Genomic DNA, 22,505 nt, shown 5'->3' with positions numbered 1-22,505 from the left:
AGCCAATGCCTGAAATCATTACTACAGTAGTGGATGGGATTTGGGTCCAGGTAAGGTTGTGGAATATCCATGTTTTCAGTGCCAAAATTGAAGTCACTCACTAAATATACATCATTCCTGCTGGGCACTAAGAGGACTTAATGCTACTTGAAGCAGAAATAACTTTTGGCATATTTTAGTTGCAGGTCTCAGACAGTTTGAAGCTTTCTCCTTCCGGGCTATTTTCGCGCTCAGCCTAGTGCCTTTCTCCTGCTTTGTCTCTTTAGAGAGTGATTGAGTTATGGCAGGACCATCTCTGTGGTCACCGTCTCTTCAGTCATTGTCCCTGCATTTTCCCATCTGGGGGAAACATGAAGCCTGCAGTAATAACACAATAAAATTAAACAGTGCTATTAAATGAATGACTGACCTTGATAACATGAAAGAAGATGACAACAGTAACAACCATGGGCAAAACAACTGCAAAGCAGATCTTCAGATAACAAGAATTACTACATTATTACACTTTTAATTTCTGATGAAGTTTTCCTATGAAATACTGACCAAAGCTTATTCAAATTGTAAGGCAGGAAGTCTCTCTAAGCTTTGCCTTAGTTAGCGGTGCCATTAAACAGTTTTACAAGACATTGGAGCTTACACTTCTTTCTTCCCTGACCACAGGTGCATACCCAAATCCATACCAGGATGGGTTTGCATCAGTGGGAGTTTTGACCAAGTAAGGATTGCAAAGTCAGGCCCCACACAGAGCCCTAGACATAGTCTTGTTCGTACTTGGGATAAAAGTGAGTGCATTTTGATGAGCTAAGCAACTAAACTGGGTTAATATCCAGTTTGTCAACAAACTTGTTTGGGCATGCTGGCTAGACCATGGCTGCTTACCTCGAATAAACCCGATCTTGGATTATTTTGTTCCCAGTAAAATGAAGGACCCTAAAATTTCCTTTGCAGTTGGTAGTTCCAGCTATGTGAGGAGACAGCTAGGAATTCACAGAAGCCCTTGCCAGGGTTTGGGAGGCTTTGGTCCGAGGATGAGCTGGGAACATCTATAATTTCCAGACTGACAAATCATGCATGCTCAGAGCAACACAATGCTGAATGTGCAAAGAGCAAGTCCAGTTACACTGCTCCTACAACATGGGGATGATTTCTGCCTGTACCTGCATCAGCTGTTATCCCAAATATGTGGAAATCTCCACTGTGGACTGACCAATGCTGAGGAGCTGGGGGTACCTCTTGAATGACACCATAATATAGCCAGAATTAAACATACACTACTAGTGTGTTGACCTATACATAGAGATGCATATATATGTGTTATGTATAAGTAATGTATAACAGTCAGTGCTCTTTCATGAGCACATAAGAGCTTCCTGAAGATAGATACACAACTCATGAAGTGCCTTCCCAAGTGTTTTCCTAAGGAAGCTTTTCCAGAACAAGGATTGTGTTTACAGAATTTATGAAGATGTTTATAGCCTCGGCTACACAAATTTGTCAAAATATTGCAATGGAACTTCAGGCCCACTATTTTGCTTCTAGTGCAGGGGAAGTTGGGGGATTTCTTGCTTTTTTTTTTTTTTTTTTGCAGATTGTTTTTAGAATTTGGTGAAGGATTTGGCTGATTTTCTGGCAAAAGCTGCTGTTGTGTAAACATTTGTAACTTCTCAAAGACAAAAATGCGTGTATGGTTCTAGTTTTAAGCACATGAGGTCATTGGTTAAGTGTTCAAGGACTGTGAGCTGGTCAGACATGAGTGGAGGGATGCACTGCACGGTCTTGTTGATCCCATTTCAGCTTCAAGTGGGTAAAGAAGGCTGGCGGGCTGGCTGAGGTGCACAAATAAACGGTTTGATTTACACAGACGCTCTGACGCTGACACAGGGTTTTACAAGCCTCTAGAGAAAGCATGAATTGCAGATTTGAAGCTGTGCTAGAGGCAGAAGGGCTGCCCCACTGCCCTTCCTCATACTGCTGGTTACCAGTGACAAAGGAGAGCCAAGGAGGGACAGCTGCTGGCAACCCATTAGCCAATATCAGCGGCCCCAGCACCCGAAGGTCTCTGTCCCACAGTCCACAGGCAGGGTGTTTGGGGCTCCCCAGGCCACCGTCTCGGCGAGCCGCGCTGGCTCTCTCTCGGAGGCCCCTCCATCCTGCCAGGCTGAGGGACACGCCCGGTCCCCCGGCGGGCCCTGGCTCCGAAGCACTGGCGACACGCCCTCCTTTGGCGGAACATCACACCTCTCCCGCAGAAGCACAGGCCTTACCGAGTTGGAAGGGACCCACAAGGACCATCGAGTCCCACTCCTGGGTCTGCACACGGCAGTCCTAAGAACCACACCATGTGCCTAAAAGTGCTGTCCTAAAGCTTTTTAACGCTCTCAGGCTGGTGCTGTGACCACTTCGCTGGGGAACCACCCGTTCCAGTGCCCAACCGTTTCCTGATATCCAACATAAACCTCCCCTGACTGAGCTCCAGGCCATTCTCTCGGGTCCTGTCACTGGTCGCCACAGAGAAGAGATTAGTCCTGCCTCTTGTTGACTATGAGATCCCACTTCACTTCAGCCCAGGGCGCGCTCCCGCCCGGCCCCCACCCAGGCTGGGCCCGTGACGGATCCGCGGCCACCCCAGCGCTGGCGCCACAGCAGCGCCCGCCCGCGCTTGCCGCGCCCGCCCGTACCGCCCGGCGCTTCCTGCGGCGGGGCCGCCGGGGCGGGGGCGGGCAGGGGGAGGAGGCGGAGGAGGAGGAGGGGAGAAGCGGGGACGGGAGCGAGGCGGAGTTGGTACCGCCGCCGGATGCTGCGAGGAGGCGCCGCGGCCCCCCTGCGCTGCTGGTCGCTCACCTGAGCGGGCGTGAGGGCGGGGAAGGAGGAGGAGCCGTCGGCCGAGCTGCGCGGAGCCCGGCGGCTGCGAGGCGGGTGGAGGGGCAGCCAGGCGGTCGGGCGAGGTGATGGCGCCGGGTGCGTAGCGGGCAAGAGGCCCCGCGTCCCGCCGTGTGCGCCCGGCTGCCGGCGGGGGTGGCCGGCGGGCTTTGCCGAGGCCTAGGAGCGGCCTCTCCCCTCGGAGCGCCGGGCGCGGCTCCGCCGCGGCCGGCACGATGTCCACCCGCACGCCGCTGCCCACCGTCAATGAGCGGGACACGGAGAACGTGAGTGTCGCACTGGGACCCCTCTCCCTCCCTGGCCTCCTTCGCCTCTCCCTGGTACGCGGTGGCGGCCCGGCCCTTCGTGCCGCCCAGGCCGAGTGCTCCAGGGGCGGGCGGGCCGCGGCCGTGCCGAGCGCCGGGCCAGCACCGCCGCCTGCCCGCGCCCCAGGTTCCTCCATGCGGCGTTGCCGGGGCGGGTCCGGCCCGCCGCGCTCCACGTCGCCCCAGCCCGCCCGCGGCGCTGGGCCTCCCGCGGGGAACCCTCCAGCAGCCCTTTCCAGCCCTGTTGGGCCGGGCCGGGCCGGACCGAGCTGCGCTGCCCTTATATGTCCTCGGCTGTCGGCGCACACGGGCTGCTGGCCGCGGGCCCCCGTTGGCGAGAGGCCTGTAGCCCCTGCGGGCGGCAGCCGGGGTGCCCCGCCTTAGGGCGGCCCCCACACACGGCACCTCCGCGCCTGCCTTGGGATTGCCACTTGTGGGCTGTGTGACAGCCTGGCACTTGGCCTTGCCTTTTCTTTTGGGGTTCAGCGGTACTTGCTCTTTGTTCGGTTTGCACCTCCAAGACGGTCCCTGGTGTTGTTGTATCCCTTCCTCTGCTTTGCTTTGTGTTGCCTCTGAGGGGGGGCTGTGGTCGTGTCCTTGGTTCTTCCCGAGTTCATTGTATCTTCCTTTGTGCTCAGTTTAAATATTTTTGCGGGGTCTCTGCTCCGCCCGGACTCTATGGAGTGGTGTTCTCTGCTGTAGTGGTCTTTCATAGAAAATAATCAGAATTGGCTATGATGGACGGTGTACCTGAGGAATGCTGGACCATGGTCCTGGTCTGGTCCTGTCCGTCACTGGTGACTACATAGGTGGTAGTGTGGCAGTTGTGAAATTTTCCTCTTGGGTGAGGGGACGAGTGTTGAAAGCACTATTGTTTGAAGTATGTATACTTAATTGCCTTTGGGGGGGGGTGGCAGAAAGGAGGGGGAAAAGGAGTCATAGGAAGTATAACACATGCAGTCATACCCACCTTCTATTTGTGTGAAAGGTGATTGGTAAGAAACGAAGGAAGATGGCCTAGTGGGCTGAAATGGGTTGAAGAAGGTGTTTGTTTGTAGTGCATCAATCTATTCCATAGATATTCTGGCTAGTAGCGGGAGCTCCTAAGGTTTCTTACTGTACAAGCCCAAGCAGTAGTACCTCCTGAATAGGTTACTGACTGATATGAAATGAAAAGTGAATGTAAGAAGATGATTTGGAAAAGAAAGGTAACAGAAAGAGATAATATAGCTAGAGAAGTGAAACCCAAGTGTAGTGAATTATTATAATGAGCTTTTAGTATCAGTCACTCCGTGGAAGTTTAATTGATAGAGCAATATCAGACTTACTATTAGTAAAGCAAATAGATGTGTTTGGTCTCTCCTTACTCTTCATGGACTGATGGGTTCTGTGTTATTCTAAGAACAAAAGCAAGTCCTTGGGATAAAAATTTTGATTTAATTAAATGATAAAGTCCAGGTTTGCATGATACATGTTACCCATGAGTCTCTATTTCAAATGTATATAGGAATATAGATGACAGGAAAGGATAAGAAGTATTTATGCATATATTCAGTAATACAGTCCATAAGACTTGCAAGATTTACACAAGGCAAATGGAAATATTTTCAAATATCATCATCTTTTATGGAATGAAAACTTGAAAGTGTTGGTCATTAATTTAGACAATATTATGCTACTCATGAGTGCTTAGTTTTGAAACCTAAGGAATACTATGTGTTAGGTTTTTATTGTAATTTCAGAGAGTACATTGGGCATCTGAAACACCTAGGTTTATACCGAATATCCGAATACTTAAAGTTGCACATTTACTTCTGCAAACCTTGGTGTAAGTATGAAACCTTATACTAATGAGTATAATCTTCTAGCCAGATAAACGCCAAAGATCTGTGCAGTTGTAAGCTCCCCGGTCTGCACAGAGTTACTCCAGTGCTGTCATTAGTGGGTGTCCCTAGGATTTTGGAGCAGAGACCTTGAGCTCTGCCTGTTGGACAGCCAGTGGTGTCTCTTACATCAGACCTTCGGCTAAAGTGGCGAATGGAGGATGGAGGAGGAGTAGGTGGTCCATTGCTGACTTCCTGATCAGCAACATTCCTTGATTTAAAATGGATTCTGTGAGGGTGAGGTGAGACTCCTAAATTACTTTTAATGTGCTTCCTTCTGCTAATAAACTCTAATGGACTGGGGAAGTGTTTATGCTGGTGGCTCATGATGGACAAAGTCAAGCTAGTAAGCTCTGAGTAACTGAGGTGGTGAGAAGTTGTAACTAAAAGGAGAAGTAATTGGGAAGAGTGAAGAATTAAGGAGCTGGTAAAACGTCCATCTTTGTAGTGCATATTTCCAGTTCTCTGGTATGTATATTAGCAAAGCTCTCCTGAGCAGCTCATGGTGATCTTCAGGAGAGGCTCTTTTCTTCCACATGGTGCTCGTGGCCATCTCGCAGTGTTGCTCCATTGTGTGACTCCCTAGGGGCAGACTGGAGCTCTGTGTCTGGAGAGAGCTGATTGATGCTTCTGAGTCCAACCCTATGTGTGTGTCCAGCTGTGCTCTGCACATGGGGTGAGGTTGTTGCATGAAACCATGGGGAGCTACCCTGCCACCACCACCCCCTGTCTCTTGGCAGCTGCTTTAGGTACTTTGAAAGAGAAAACAAATAAAATTTTAATGTGTGCTTTTCTCAGTGCGTGAGCAAGCATTTGTGCTATCATTTGAAAAAAGAAATTATAATACTGGGTATAGCACCTATACATTCCTTGAGGAATTACAGGAGTTCCTGGTAGGATGGGTGAAAAACTTGCTTGTTTCCATAACGCTTTTTGCCGCTTGTCCCACAGTGCCCTTTGAAAATATTTTAGAAGGGATAAGATCAGGCAGCATATTACTTTATCAAGTCTTATCAGAAAGCTGGAGTGAAAAGAACAGGAACCAGCAGCAAGAGACCAGCAACAGGTGGAGGGAGCCAGGGCCTGGGAAGCATCAGTGTGTATGTAACTGATAGGTCTGCCCTGTGGAGCTTTACACTCCTTTTCTTTGCCTTTTTTGCTATTCCTGACATCTCCCAGTGCTATGCTTAGTTTCCCTAGAATATGTCTGTAAATACTTTTCACTGGAATTGTTATTTCTCATTCATGCAAGCTGTGTTTAAGGAAGCAAAGTAGATTATGATTATCAAACACTTATTCTTACTAACAGTTTATTTGGAATCTTAGGGAAATTATTGGGTGGAGGCAGTACTGTATTTTCATGTGTATTACTGGATTTATTTTTTCAAGTGAGGGGTAAGACCAGTATGCAAAATAATAATTTTCTCTATGATTTGATTTTGTACATGTAACTATTTACAGCCGCCTCTTGATACAATTTTTGTAGACTGTGACAGGTAGTGTATCACTGCATCCAAACAATTGCACTTGGAGTTAGTTTGGGTGAACTGAGATTCCCATCTCTGCTGTTGATGGAAAAAGAGAGGGACAGGAATCAAAAGTTTTGAGCTAGAGTATCTCTTATGTTTTCATTGCTGGTATTAATTGAGGAGTTGGTATTAATTGAGGAAAGAGGGGCTGTTATGTTTTTCCCTTCGTAATATGTTGCCTTGTATTGTGTCATTTAATTGAGGAACAGTTTTCCTGAATCAAGGCAAAAGAGAAGAAATACATAGGTAATATGTTCTCTTAGATGTTTTTGGAGAGCTCTGTTTAAGAAAGGAGATTCAACAGTTGGCTCTATACTACTTGCTGTATAGTACTTTAGGTTAATAAGAATGAGAATGCTTTTTCTGACATATGGACCTCTTAGTCTGACAAGAATACTTTTTTTTCCCTTGTATAGTAAGTGTAATCTTTTGAAGGTATTACTAGTATGTATGAAGGTATTGCTGTTTAGTTGTGCTGTGGTTTCACCTCTCTAGCTAAGTTTTAAGGTATTATTTTGTTTTGGTTTTTTTCGAATACCTCGAAGTTGTTTAATTCTGCTGGAGCAATCTGGCATGTTTACAGTGGAAGAAGAAATGAATAAGTTCAGGACTGCTGGATGATAACTCTGGCCAGAGTCATGGTGCGATGTGGGAATTGTGGTTTGTTTTACCTAGGCAGTGCTGTGTGAGAATGATTGAGATGTCATGGCAGGGGAAATTTTAAGAAGGATAAACCAGTGACATATGACCATGTGATTTGCTTCATTATCATACAAATAATTATAACTTTGAGACATTCACACCCATTTGTGGGTTAGCTACCAGACAGTGACATCTCAGATGCCAGCTCAAGGGGTGTGGTTAAGGATGCCCTTCTGACAGGGGAGCCTACGAGACAGCTGCATTTTAAAGAGGAAAGAAGTTGAAGAGGGCAAGAGATAACAGGGTAGAATGAAATAGTCAAGTTGGGATGCTAATGATTATACAATGTTTAATTTCTTTCTGATGGGTTTTTTTTTTCCTTTCTGGATTTGCTTTTGCACAATAAGAACGCATGGTTTTGATTTGGACAGAGGGGGCGTGGGAGAAAGTATTTGACGAGAATTCTTTCCTCCAGTGCCTTAAGCATAAGAGTGGCCTAATTTCCAAGCCTTTTGGGTTCAAGAGTACAGCTGTATCTTTCTTATCCACAGAAGATGGATTTGAGCAAAGTGAAGAATGCCTGAGTTTTTCCTTGAGAGTTTATTTTCCTTGATCATAAATACACCATTAGGTTCTGTGTTTGTTGAAACGGTAAGAAGAGAGTATGTCTTCCTAATCTTGTTTTGAAGGTTCTTGTTTTTTCTCTATGCAGATGTTCTCTTGTTGTTATTTTGCTTCACATAAGGGCTGAGCTCCTATGTTGTGGGGGGAAAACGTGCTGAGCTAGAGCACTATGCATGGAGAGAGCAAGGTTCGTTTGAAGTTAACCTTCTGTGTGGATCAGAGAGAATAATGAGACAGGCAATACACATGGTTACTTTATGTAAAGAGGAAAATTTTGGTACAAAGCACTGAAAATGTTCATGATTCAGTGTTCTTTCTAAGCATCCTGAATGAGTATACAGTGTTGAGGTTCAGAAAGAGTTAATGCAGTTTGCTTGTAGTACTTGTTTCATTTCATACTTCATGGGGTTTTGAGGTTCATAGGTAAACATAAAGTTGGATTGTTTGTGGTTGATGTTCTGAAAACTGTACTTACATGGTCAGTGGACTTAAACACTGAGCTAGAACAAGGAGAATATGTTTTAGGAAAACTGACCAGTGGGGTCTTTTCCATTGTATATTTCTGATCCTATGGACTTACTGTTTATATTAAGAGAGATTTAAATGGTTTTTTTATCTCTGCATTTTAAATGTTTCAATCATCATTAAAGACAGGAAATTTTTTCCCCATGATACCTGATTACATTTGCAAACTAATGTTTCTGCTATAAGCGTGTTAAGTTTCTACCATCACAATTGCCGTTGCTCAGCAGAGGAATCTCCTGCCAGCTTTTAATTGTTATCAGTAGTTTAAATACAGAAAAAATAGTCACTAAATTTTTAAGTGCAGATACTGTGATTTCTCTAAAATTATATTCTCAATCAGTGATTCGTAGTTGTACTTGTAGAGTTTTTCTTGTTCTCAGAATTTAGATAGACCTGACTGTACAATCTTACTGATGCTTGAGAGAACTTTAAACAGTGTTCCAGTACAGCAGATTCATTAAGAAACTATCCAGTAAGGAGATGATTTTATGGTTAATGTGGAGCTAAAAAACTATAGTGTGTCTGAAGCCCTAAGACAGGTTTCTTACAGATTGGCCTACTCATGGCTTGAGAGTTGGAGCAAACTTTTCATATATTGCAATATCAGAGAGAAAGCATTTTATCACTTCTTTTCAGATTTTATCTTTTAGTAACTTCAGCCTCTCCTTTATTTTAAAATACATGTTTACAGTCTATGCTGGCCTCCAGGTTAAACATACTACTTATAAGCTGCTGCCGACAGTGACAAGTTTCAAATTCAGCTTATTTATGTTGTGGTCATGACACCATCTATTTTTTTTTGTTGTTGTTGTTGGAAACACAGTGATTGCTTTTTGTGGTTGGGTTTGTTGTTGTGTTTTTTTAATCTTTCTGGAATTTCAGAATAGGCAAAAAATTGTTGTTAGGATTTCACAATTTTTTTCTGGCTCTTGGTTCTTGAATGTTTACTCTGCTCTAGACAGTGGTAAATTAGGAAGAAATGTTTTCCTCAGTTGACTGTTTGTGAAAACAGCCACGAAAACAGGAAAGTTTCATCAAAATATTCACATTGTTCAGTGCAATGAATATAATGCATCTCAATCTGAGTTTTAATAAGAAGCTCTTTCTCCACATCAGCTAGCAAGCGTGGTTAATTGTTAGCATTTCTCTACTTCCTTCACACTGTCAATTAGCTTTTCTTTGGTGTGTTCTCCATGCTTAGTGCTAAACCGAGCTTTAAATTGGGCCAGTTGTATTTCACTAAGAATGAATCATCTTTGTTTTTCTGTGAATAACTTAGTAAAATAGCAAAATCAAAGGCTTGTTGAGGTCTCAAGGTCAGTTTGAGACTTCATAGCTGTATGTGATGATTCAGCTTAGATTGTTCTGGTGAGCATCCTAGTGAATCTAAGGTTAAAAATTCCAAGATGATAAGATGGCCCTTGTTTTTAAAGTACATTTCCCTGTGACTGTTTCAACTTTTATTTCCTAAGTAGTGACCAATCATGCTGTAGCTATTGTAGGAAAATAGTTGAAGCCAAGAGCATTTGAAACCACACTCTGTGCTTGTCATAATCCTGCTTCTTTTTGATGTGGGACGGCAGTTGAAAAAAAAGTTTGGTTGGTTGGTTTTGGTGGTGGGGTTTGGTTTGTTGGGGTTTCTTTTGTTTTTTTTTAACATAAGCATTTTTTTCAGGGATTTCTTTTTTTGTATGCTTTCAAAGAAAACAGCAACTTCTGCTGAGAGACATATATTCACAGCTGTAGGAGGGTGCTTGCACAGTTAAATTCAGCTGGGCTGCAGTTAACCTTAAAAGTAATGAGCCAGACATGCTCACGGAACACTTCCACAGCTTAGTGTCTAATGACTGATCAATAGTTGTATTTATGTGAAACCCAAAAGCACAGGTTTTTTTGGCATCTCTGTCGAGTGAAAAATCATTATGTTATGCTACAATTCTCCATCGTATCAGGACAGCTGATGAACAGTCACTTCACATTGGTTAAATCCTTGTGGAAAGCAGGCTGTCTTGCTCAAGTGAATGTGTTTGTGGGTTTTCAAGCTCTCCTGTTTTGCTGTTGCATATGGTTTCAGGAAAAAGTAATTTTCCTTTTTTTATCTTGCTGTTCCTGTGCTTGTGGGACACCTTAGATATAGGCTGTGATGTCAGAATGAGAAGTGGTCTGCACTCCACTTGTTTGGTTGGCATGAATGTACCATACCATTAAGATGACTTTTGCAGAGAACCCTTCATGGCTGTTCAAGATTTAAGTGTTCAGTACCAATGGCTTCTGTCCATTTGTGTGTAAACTATTTCAGTTAGCAATGTTTTATAAAAGTGTATGCTTGTTACAGAGATCTAAATATAAAATACAGCAACACAATGTGTTGTGAAGATAAGGGTTCTTTTTCTTCACATTTGCCTTCTTCAGAAAGAGGACTCTTACAGTAAGCTTTAGCCAAAGTAATTGTTTCTATGTCCAAGATGTATACAACCTAAAAGAGCATTGAATGGCCACACACTGATATGTGTATCACAGCCATAATGATTTCTGAGGTAAGGGTTGTTGCACATAATGGAGTTTTACTGAGGTCACAATGAATCGGGTTTGTGACTTCAGAACAGCTTCTGCCTTTTTTCACTGTGGCCCTACTGGTGTGCTAGGAAGAGGCAGAATAATTATCTTGGTTTTTGTTTAAACACCTCTAGAATTCACAAAAGTAGCAGAATTTTAATCAAAGTAGAGAATGATGTCTGAACTTAATGTGTTTCAAGTGATCAATCATAAGGAGTTTTGTCCAGCTGAGTTGCAGAATGGTATTTTAAACATGTACAGTTTTGATATGTTGACTAATAAGACAGAACTTTACTTCACCTCTGATGAAAGCACTTGTGTAAAACATTAGTGTTCATGTAGTTGAACATACAGAGTTGCTGGATAGCCCATGGCAGTCTTTTGCAAAAGCAGATAATGATAATATTACTGGTGACAAAGTCTAATTGCTTTTGTATTATAAAATAAAGTAGTGCATGATAACTTTTAAAATCTTAAGCAGGCACAGAATTAGGCAAGGTTGTTAGAGAGAAGTGATATCTTTCATTAGACAGATGTGGTTTAAGAAAATAGATAAGGTTTGGATAGTAGCAGGGCTTGCTGGAAAGGCTCTTGCCTAAGGTGAGACTTGTGGTAAAACCTGTAGTGCCTCTGCTGTGCTTCTGTAGGAGGCCCACACCTCACTCATGGTGCAGTAAAAGACACACCTCCTCGTAAGCAGAGGCTCAGCCTTAGTCACTGGGGAAGAGTACTATTTTAATCTCTCCTGGAAGGTTTCCTTCTGGAGTCCTCCCTTCCCCACTGTTGGTTCTTATCTTTTTCAGCTTAACTCAATGCTCAAGAAGAAAGTAATAGAAAAATAAAGTAAAACATCTTTTACTTGTCTTCAAGCAGCCCTTTTTTTTCAGAAGGGAGAAGGCCATTTATTTTTAATCTTAAGGTGGTCACATAAATAATTTCTCTTATTTAGTCCCTCAAAAATGTGACCAATTTAATTTTAAACATGGTGCTAATCTATAACTTGCCATCACATCAGCTTTATCCTTACATATCCAAAATTTGTCTTTGCAAGATTCGAATTGACTCTGTTGATTAATTTGCTGGCCATTAAATCCCTGCAATTTGCTATAATCTCACATTCTGGCTCCCCCCACCCCCCCTTGTTTTCTCCCCCATTTTGCTTACTAATGTGCTTTGTGCTGGAACTTGGCATACTCATTGCCAGCTTCCTTATGCTTCTCACTCTTTCTGGGACCTTTTCCAATTTTGCTCATTTAATGACATAAGCAAACCCAATACAAAGCTTTATAAAAGCCATGTAGTTGTAGCGCCTGTTTATCCTTCAAGTAATACCCTTCTGTAGGAATCCCAAGGAGCATTTTAATGTGGGAATAATTTGAATTGTAAAGCTAATGCGAGTGAGAACATTTTTTGCTGTTGGTGGACTGGGAAGACCTGTTTCTGTGTTGGGGGCTCTTTCAGATATTAGCAAAAATTATTATTACAACTTGAAATATTCATCAGTTAGACCATATTTTCCTCATTCCACCTTTCCTTCCCTCCACCCTGGTAAAGTTACTGGGCTGGGCTTTCTTCTCTCAGGTAACAGCAGAGAGTAACCAAAGCTTCATAGTGATTACTTACACAGGACATACAATTTTATCATATTTTCCTAGAGATTCTCTCCCTACACTCAGATACGTGAGGAATTTTTAATGGCGAGAGTTGAGGAGCTGGAGAAGGGGAGGGTAGGGTGTACTGCAGGCTGTGTAGCAGCAGTGTAAATTACTTGCGCTTAAACAGTAAATATCTGAAATTCCTTTTGAGAGTGCATGCTTGGCTTCAATCATATGTAAGTATCTTTCTACTTAGATGTTTGTCTTCACTTAAAATAAGTAGAGGCATAGCTCAGAAATTCAGAGAATCTTATGTGTTAAGAGGAGTCTTGTTTTTGCCATGGAAATTACCTTAGTCTATAAAATGCTACATTGAGCTCTTAGAGAGGATATGGCTGTTTTCCACAAATGGATTACATGTGTAATGTATTTACTCGTATATTGTTCCAGATAATATTATTGATTCGAGGTAATATAATTCTTTAAAGCATTTGGGGTTTTATTTAGTAATTTTTTTCCAACAATAATCTGATTTTCTTCCCCCTGCCATTGCAGTAGGGACAGTCTACTGGTGGTTAAAAAAAATCAAAGAATGTCTTTACTTGTTGGAGGACTAAAATAGTATTTTTTCCTCAAGATCATACTCCCAAAGGAATAGCATTTTTAATCATTCAATGCAATGAAATGGATACAGAAAATATTAATAATACTGTTCTGAGTAGTCTTTAGCAGACATATGTATGTGTAATAGCTTTTCAAACTTGTTTTTCTTCATTTGATATTAAATGAAAAAGAGTGGCTGCTTTTTAGACTTCTTTCTTACAGTGATAATCATAAGATGCACATGAACAAAGAAAATTTATGAGAGCCTTTTACAGTGTAACTCTTGCTCCATCTACTGCAGAGTCCAGTGAAATCTTATCCTCAAACCTGGTATGAGAAATGAGGGTTGAGCTAATATAGATGCTAGAATTAGTCAGTGGAAGACATTATTATTACCAGAGAATGTATGCCTCCAGCAGTGTTTGTAGTCAGGCTAAGGGAAATCTAATCCCACAGCCTATGCAAAGTAGACTGATAAAATTGCATTTAAAGGTCCTTTTTAGGAAAGATATTCTTGCTCATCCAGTGATTGAAGTATGCTGAGGTATAGCACTCATATAAAAGTCAAGTTCGATGTTTCTGAAATAGTACAAGATAACATTATTATTGCTGCTGCTATTATTACTGTTGTTATTATTAGTTTTTTTGTATGACCTTTTGCAAAACTTTGTATTCTGGTATTGTGTACAAACCTTTTCTTTGTTACTCATTAAATTAATTTCCTAGTGGTGTGTAACATTAAGTTTCAATAGAATTATTTTCAAGAGAGAGGCGTCAAGCCTTCTGGAGTGGTGTAGAACAGACAAAGTGGACTCCTGTATCCGTTTGTTTTCATTACATTCAGGAAATAATTTCTAACCTGAAGAAACTGAATTAAATACAGCACTTGAGTATTGGATTGGAATTACAATCAAGTGAAGTGTTAATGGTGCATCAGCCATTTTCCTAATATCGTCTTGATTTAATTGAAGATTAAACTCAGCAAGTGACGGACAGAGGAAAAGAAGAAAGCAGACTGAGGACTGTCAAGTTTATGGCCTGGGGTTATACACACACACACACACACACACATATATATATATTGGAATTAAGTATACCTCCAGATGTCTTCCTGCCATTTCTCCAAAACTAGCTGATTTCAGGTCACCTGTTGGGTCATAGGATGGCAGTTGAAAATTAGCAGATTCTTTAACTGTTGAAAAGAGAAAAATACTATCTTAACACAATAGATGTCATCCCCAGAGGTTGGGAGCATTCTAGTTAGTTGGTAAATTTAAAGAAAAAAATAGAGTTCCTAGTGAGCCTGTGACAATTCAGGGATTGCAGTGCTGCATAAAGGGATATGTGATCATCTTTTCTCCCATGGTGTGGCTTTCCTCATCTTCTAAGAGGCGAGGAGCATTCTGGCACTGTGGGTGGGAAAAGGACCTTTGGCACATTGGTGGTGGAAGAGAGAACAAAACATTGCTGGTGGCTCATCCTAAGATCTGAAAAAATTCAGTTGTGTCCATTGGAAATCTGCTTAGAGATGATTTTCCTTTAAGGTTTGGGGTCAAATTCCCAGTTTCCAGTAGGGAGGTTTGTATAATCCCTGTCACCTGTGACATCGCCCTCAGGTCCCCATGACTTCCTCTTCTTTTATGACTTTCCCTTCCTTGGGACTGAATCAAATTAGTTCCTGTTTTAATATGAGACAGCATCTGATTTGGTAAGGCACTTCAGCTGGGAATTTCTAGGCATGCTGCTCTTGTATTCAAACTGGTTTGGTGTCCAACTCAGGACAGAATTGAGAGCTGCCCCTACTAATGGTGGGCTTGAAGGCTGCTGTTGCTGCTACTGGTAATTTGATGTCTCACCATTTAGATGAAGGAGTCTGAAAGGCTCAATTTTTACAGCCTGCAGGCTGGGCTCCTGTGTAAAGACAATAGCTGGGGATCTGGGGTTCCTCACCCACAAATTGTCAAGGACTCTAGAGAAGGTCATACATCTTTTTTCTTACTGTTGGATTGGCTGCTTATTTTAATGACTGTATTCATTTTGAATACATACTAGATTTGTTCAAACCTCTAATCACAGATTGGCTTGTTTTATTAAGATTTACCTATATATGTGTGTACGTTATTTCTTCCACATTTTCCTAACTTGTTATTTTAGTGGTCTGGGTAAATGCAGTATCTGCTGGTTTTAGTATTTTCTTTGCATCCTGTGATGTTTTTTTCTTTTACTTCCTTAGCCAAATTATGTTACACGGTCTATTAAATTTGTTTTGTTCATTCCTTTTCTTGTGCTTGGTTTTTGCATCTCAGTTACACTCATGTGTGGTTTCTGTCCATGGTTTGAATTCAGCACATTGACATCTATGTGCTGTATGTGTGTGCTTATCAGTATTCATTATCTACTGTATCACTGCGTCTTTCAGTGTAAAACAGCTAAAGAAATGTGTTCTTTTTTCCTAGTTCTATTACATCCTTTGCAAAGTCTTTGAGGAATATTGCTGCTGTTTGCTTTTTTTCCATATATCAATTTAGCTTCCTAGTTGCATGTATTTCTGGAATGCTACATTGCAGTTTGTGATCATGAATAATTGAAGCCCAAAGGTTAAAACAGAGTGGTTGCACGAGTTTAGGAACAAGGGGCGCTGTGGATATTGTCATCTGAGCTCTGTGAGAAACACACTCTTTGATCATAAGATAGGTCCAAGGGCCAGATGCTGTTTGGACAGCTTAAAGTTAAGCATAAATCTGTGCAAGGCTGTAAATATATTTGCTAAGTTGAAATGTGGTATAGCATTATCCACATAAAGGTAAATAATTACTACCACTCAACTGAGGCCATTTTATTTGATCTGTTAATTAACACTTAAGTTAAAAACAAAGTAGAGAGCACTCAGCAGAAGACACTCTTCATTTTGCTGTTTGAGTTCGGCATGTCTCAGCCAGTTGACTTGGATGCATTGTCTTAATCTTGCTCTGCTGTAAAACATAGTTGGTCTTCTGAAAGCATAAGCTAAGTTTAGTGGTGTCCTTATAACTTTATCTGCATCTCCCACCATCAGGTCATGCTCTGCTAGCCTGTTCTCAAGACACAAAACTCTTGTAACTGAATGCTTTTTGAGTGCAGGCTTGCTGTCCATGCCAGCTAAGGTGCTTCCTCCTCTTAGGAAGGTGCTCTGGTTTTCCTGTGAGAAAGTATGTGTTACTCCTCAGAGTCAACCTTGTGTTTATGAAAAAAAAAAAAAAGTCTACAGAATGCTGGGTCTGATGAGATTCTGGCTTAAATATGAAAATTATATGTCTGGGATAGATGAGGTCCATTAGACCCTCTGCAGCTCAGTCTTCTGAGGCAAGACTTGTTACTGACACCAGAAGTCCTTGGCTGCAGGGGGGTGGACCAGCACATATTATCAAGCCTTGGAGATGGAGAAACTAAACTGGTCTGCTCTAGTGCAAGAATCCATGAAAGTGTTCTTCAGGTCAGGAAGGATTCCCTGCCCTCCCTTGAAGGCTCTGTGGAAGGGCTTGAGATAAGCCTTGTTAATCTGCTGTAGATCCATGCTTTCTATTCCCTGCTTCTGTCTAGGCAACAACTTGATTTTGAGAATTACTTCTATTTACATTTATTTTGAATGTATGGTATTGTATGAAGGGAATTGTTAAGATCCCTAAAAGGACAATGTCAAGAGAAAATGGGAAAATCATGCTGAACATTGGGTAATGGCATTTGATACAGAGCTTGATGTGATCCTCAAACATTCCACGTAGAAGCCCCCATTGCCAGCTCCATGCTGCTAGCAGCCCTGCTCCTAAAACTTGGAGGCTACGGTATTACACAAGTCACAGGCCTCGTAAACCCAACATCAAACAATCTCCACTACCCTTTCATTACTTTAGCCCTAGGAGGAGCACAAATGACCAGCGCTATCTGCCTACGCCAAATCATCCTGCATTGCCTGAGACAGTTTCTTTTCTGGGACATGTGTGCATCAATTAGTATGTACTGCTATCAGGTTAGATATTTTAATTGGGCATCTCTTCACTTTTGAGAAGCTGGCTTTACTTCAGAAAGTTAATAGGACCATGAGGTAAGATAGTCTTCAAAATGAGATGGTGATCTCTCTTGATGAATTCGTCATTGGATCTACTGGATGAATCCAGTAATGGGTATATGAAGACTTGAGAAATAGTGTCCAGCTTGCTGGAGGAGGAACTTTTTTGTGTAGCAAAATGTTGGGATGCTGCTTTGCCACTCATGTCATCCCTAAAGGGGAGCTTCTTGAGCTCACATTGTGTGCTTTTCTGAGGGTAAACAACAGGAGTAAGCAAGCCTTGTTTATGGGATTGTTTTTGTTTGTTTGAGGCTTTTTGTGTTTTGGGGGATTTTTGTTGTTGTGTTGGTTTTGGCTCTTTTCTGAGTCCTTGTGTGTTTTTACTTTGTTGTGGAATTGGAATAAGTATCTCCTAGCTAAAGTTTCACTACTGGTGTCAATTTGCCTTTGGATTATCAAGAAAAGTAGTGTGATCAATTTTCTTTTCCATGTTCCTGTCCTGATAGCACAGTTCCACAACAGTTTAACATAGTGCTGATGTGATCCTGTCTTCCCAGTGCTGGGTGGTGCCTTTTGTCCTTGTGCCTGTGCTGCTGCTGGGGCGGTGTGGGGGGGCCTGTGCTCAGCTGGAGGTGACCCTGGCAACAGAATTGCAAGGGTTTCTCTGTCTCCGCTGCCTGTTCTGTCCACGTGTCCTGCTGCCCCGGCAGTAGTGAGGTTGTCGGTGTGTGTGTGGGCATGGGAGCAGTGTTGGATCAGCTTCAGTAGCCATTGTGCCACATGGGGATTCATCCAGAGTTGTTGTAGGTATGCAGTGGATAAGGAAAAAATGCCCATTTCATAAACTTTGAGAGGAAGAATGAGTTGCAATTCAGAGCTTGGTCCCAATTAGCTGTTGTATCCTTTCCTTCTGTAGGAAAACCTTAGCTGACCCAGAAGAGCGCTTGTTTGATCCTGAGTGTCAGACATGCTTCACACTCTAATCTGGTCGCTCTTTTGTGAGTAAACCTTGCCTCCTGCTGCTGTTTTCCTCATCTGGAGGCAAGCCTCAGGTTTCAGGATTGCAGTCTCTAGACTGTAGAAACAGCTCTTTCCTCTCAGTTTTGAAGTTGGATATTAAAGCATTTTCTACTTCTTGAGCCCTGCAAATGTTTGAGGAGCTCCATGTGCTTGACGTGATCCTGAACTGTAGGTTGTTTCGTATCTCCCTTCTTTTGCCTTTCATCAGGCCAATTGAAAAGTGACCTGGCTGCATCATTTCTAAGTGCAATGAAAACTTCTGCCAGTTTCCTTTGCCGGAAGTTTCACTCTCTGGGTGTGTTCCTGTTCTTGTTTGGTTGGTTCAATTAACAACCAACATTTGCATTTAGTTTTCTTTTTGTTTCACAGGGGATTTTTCACTAAACTGTGGGTGGCATTCAGAATCAGTAGTGCCCTGTGCCCTGAATGCTGTGGCATTCAGAATCAGTAGTGCCCTGCAGCTGCCTGTGCCTCCAAGTGCTGGCAGGATGTCCTGGGAGAGATGGGAATGCTCACTGGGAACTCTCTGCTGGCAGGTTTGAAGATCTCATGAAATAAGTCAAAAAAGACTGGCGTGGTAAACTGTTCACCTCCTGAGGAAAGAGTAATGGCTGGCAAGAAATGTTGAAAGAACTCTTGTCTGTGAAGGGCTGTGTTTAGATGTGTCCAGGAGGATGCAGGAATAGTTTTGTTCCTTCCTTCCTGTAAGTGCTTTCCTTCAAAAAAACAGTTTTGTGTTAGGTTTCATGGGTGAGGGACATTTAACATTTTATTTTGACAAGATAGGAAACATTTTACTCTTTTGCTTGATAGGGCACATAGTGATTTTTAGTACTGTACCAAATAACAAAAATGAGTAAACAGGAGGATTTTACAAAAACTTTATCCTTTTCCTCCCCTTCATGTTGGTTCCACCTGTGGTTTACTGCAGCAGCTTTTAGCTGGCTTCTCTCAGTTTTCATGGGGCTACAGGGAGGGTTTCATTTTGTCCTAGCAATTAATGGAGATGATATGGGCTGGCTGTCCTGAATTAGCCCTGGAAAATCTTGTTTATGTGTTTGGGATGAGTCAGGAAGGAAAGTGCCAGGTTGAAATAACTGTGCCAATTCTGAGTGAAATAGAACAAAGGCAGGAAGGTCCTGTTCTGCTGCACCTGCATGCCTGGCCAGGCTGAGGGCTTCAGGCCTAGGCAGAGAAGGAAACATGTAAGCTGAGTTCAGGTTACAAGACCTGATTTCATGCTATGGAGGTATTTGTTTTTCTGAAATGCTTTGGCTGTCATCTTGGGGATGGACCAGCACATTTCTAAGGTTTTTTATCTATCAAATAAAAAGGATCTGTAAATTCATGTGATAATGAACTTCACCCTTCCATATGATGTTACTGCGGTGTTTTTTAAAAAAAAATAATGAGCATACAGTATCATGCACAAGATTAATACAGGTTGGTGTAACCACATGAAAATGAGAATTATTCCAAAGATCTTTTAGTATGAACTTCTGAAACTCCTATTAGCTGTATCTAGTTCTGCACTGGTAGATCATGGTATGTTTTCTTTCCTGGATTCCTTCAAGTATGGAACTGTAAACATTGCATCCTTTGTAGCTTGAGGTGAAAAAACCAATTCTGTCTCAAAGTTGGCAAACTTATTTCTGTATGTCTCACATAGATTTGCATATGTTGAGCACTTAAAAGACAAACAACAAAACCCAAAAAAAAACCACCAACAAAACTTCCATGGGGTTTAGTTACCATAGTAACAAGCATAGATTAAGATTTACTCAATGCTCAGCATAAATTTACCTGTCACCTGTGCACATGTCTGCTGTTGGGAAGGGAACACTATTTGTCTATTGGCTTTGGGGGATTTTATTTCACCTTGTAGTAGAAATGTTTTCCTGTTACCATTGGAGTTGTTTTTGTGAGGTACACAATAGTACAACTGGGAAGAAAAAGGAAGAGATGCAAAAATAAAATGAGAAAGTTATTTTGTTTATTTTGTCTCTTGGTGCTGTATAGTTGGAGTTATTAAAGTTTTATAAAATGCTTTTCAGAATTGCAGCATCAATTAATGAAATGTTTGTGTATGCTTGACTCAGGCCAGCTTTCAACAAATTTTTTTATCTTATAGCTGATAGGCTCAAGAATATCATGCCTGGCATTTTTATGTATTTATATAAGTGGTCTAAAGAGACAGATGTTCCTGCTCATGTTTGATTGTTTTCTTTTTGCACTTTTGAAAAGTGTGCAGGAGCAGGCACAGGAGATGGGTGCATTTTACATTTTATCACAGTTTTGTCTGATTCTTTTGTCTGCCATACTGAATTTGGTATCTGATATACAAACTGTAACTACGTCTTTCCTCACTCTGCCATTGTTGCTTTGGTTTTTCTGAGCTTAGTCCTGCATATTATCCTCCTCTTTCAGTGGGGAACGTTGGTCGCTTTGCATTTTGGTGATTTTTTTAATAGGAAAGTTTTTATCATGCATTCACAATCTCGTATGCATTTAATTGCTGTTAAGCAACTTTAAAAATCATGTGTACATACATTCAATCTTTTAAATTGGCCCTTCCAAAACACTTCTTCACATGTCTGAGAAGAAAAATTAGATAGTGCTCTATTAGAGCAGAGGTGCTTTAGGAATTGTAGTATGATGTGATAGATATGTGTGGCAGGAGCAAGGTGTGGTTTTGTGCAGATGTGAGGCTTACCTGGAAGAGGAGGGAATCCCCATCTTCTTCCGCCCCTAACTGGGGAATCAGGTACTATAATTGTCTGCAGTTTGCATCATACCTATACCACCTGCAAGCTCTTGACACACGATGCAGAACAAGCTCATCCGAGCATCTCTGATGGTTTCTACTTCGAGATTCACCAAGAGCTTTAAAAAAATTGGACTCTTTCAGTTCAGTTTGATGCTTCAGCAAAAATCTTTCTTAAGGTGTCTTGCTATAAGCTCCTAGGTCCTAATGACTAGTGACAGAAGGCAACATGACAGCAGCTGGACATCCAGGACAGTATTTCAAACCTTTGTTCCCTTTCCTTTCCTGGCACTGTATTTTAAGAAACATTAAAATTAAATGTGTTTATTTCTGGAGACTTTATTTAATACTGACTGAAACTGAATATATCAGGAGTCCTGTTATGTTGTACTAGTGAAGGAATGTTTCCCCTTACAATATACATATATTAAGAGAAAAACTGTTGCAGATCAGAGCTATTTAGAAGACTATCTTCTCAACCCTTCAGGTACCCTTTGTCTGGGCTAGCTATTTGGAAAAATATTTGCATATTTGAAAAATATGACAGCTGTTATAAATGCTCATGTGTATGGCACATACTTGGAAATGGTAGGAGTTATGAATATAAAAATTGGCTGTGAGATACTCATGTCCAGGACAGGATAGAAAATATTGAGTGAGAAAATGTGATAATTTGACTTTTGTATGTAGAACTGTATGTGAGACTTTGCTTGCGTGGGCTGGGTCTACCAAGGAATTTGCCTTGTGATAAATCAAGATGGGGAAAATTCAGGACTAAGAGGCTTGTTTAATCAAGTGAGGTGTGTTTGTAGGCAGATTGATGTGTGGAAATTACCCTCTTACTATGAAGGACTATAGAGGCCTTCAGTGTTGTTTGATTGAGAAAGACTTTGTGAATTGGTGACTGGAATGGTTTGGGGGAATTTTTAAGACCAAGTTGTAGGAGCACTTAATATAGGTGATGTTGTAAGTTTGATTACAGTGTATAATCCCTGAGAGTACCACTCCAGTGGCTAGTAAGTGGCTAAAGGATGCTGAATATGTATAGTGAAACCCACACATTGTACCTACTTGGTAGGGTTAGTTCTTCTGCACTTCTTTAAAGATGATGTGGCCATCGGGTCATCTTGCTTTGGCAAAGTTACCTTGGGTAAACAAAGAAAATTATAACTTTGAGAAGCAATGGGTCAGATTAACTCTCTTGTGGTCTTACTGCCCTTGGCTTTCTGTAACAATCCTGGTGGAATATGTGAGAAGCAGATCTAGTATGGAGCAATAAGTGTTAATTGAGCTCTCTTCAGTTGCAATTTAAAATTGATTGTTAGAAATACTTTTTTGGGATTCCTGAAAAGGTGGATTTTGTTTTGCATGAGTTTTCTTCTTTTAAAGTACCTGACTAATGTGCAAAATACCTAAATGCTCTAATAAACTGTTTCAGCTTCACCCTATTTCTGTTTAAAATTGCATTTTATTTTAAGAAACATCTAATTTTGTGTTTATTTCTAGAGACTTGATTTTACACTGCCATAAATTG

The 22,505-nt window shown here is 41.6% G+C and overlaps 1 protein-coding gene across 5 annotated transcripts in view; it reads left to right on the top strand.

Annotated features, from left to right (window-relative positions):
• Positions 1-2,819: 2,819 nt before the first annotated feature.
• The window catches only part of MARK1 (microtubule affinity regulating kinase 1), a 59,003-nt gene continuing 39,317 nt past the window's right edge, over positions 2,820-22,505 (top strand). For 2 of the 5 annotated variants that reach the window (XM_071425724.1, XM_071425706.1), the window contains exon 1: positions 2,850-3,146. In XM_071425724.1, the coding sequence (XP_071281825.1) occupies positions 3,096-3,146 (51 nt within the window). In that variant the 5' untranslated portion in view covers positions 2,850-3,095. Of the gene's footprint in view, positions 3,147-22,505 lie in introns of all 5 variants that reach the window. The other 3 variants (XR_011678991.1, XM_071425715.1, XM_071425697.1) reach the window with 3 other exon arrangements.

The sequence above is a fragment of the Agelaius tricolor genome, unplaced genomic scaffold (assembly GCF_023055355.1).
Source record: "Agelaius tricolor isolate 1412-34295 unplaced genomic scaffold, bAgeTri1.0.p SCAF_1, whole genome shotgun sequence".
In the NCBI taxonomy this organism is placed as follows: Eukaryota; Metazoa; Chordata; class Aves; order Passeriformes; family Icteridae; genus Agelaius; species Agelaius tricolor.
Note: the sequence above shows the minus strand (reverse complement) of the source record. Positions and strands in the feature narration are given on the sequence as shown.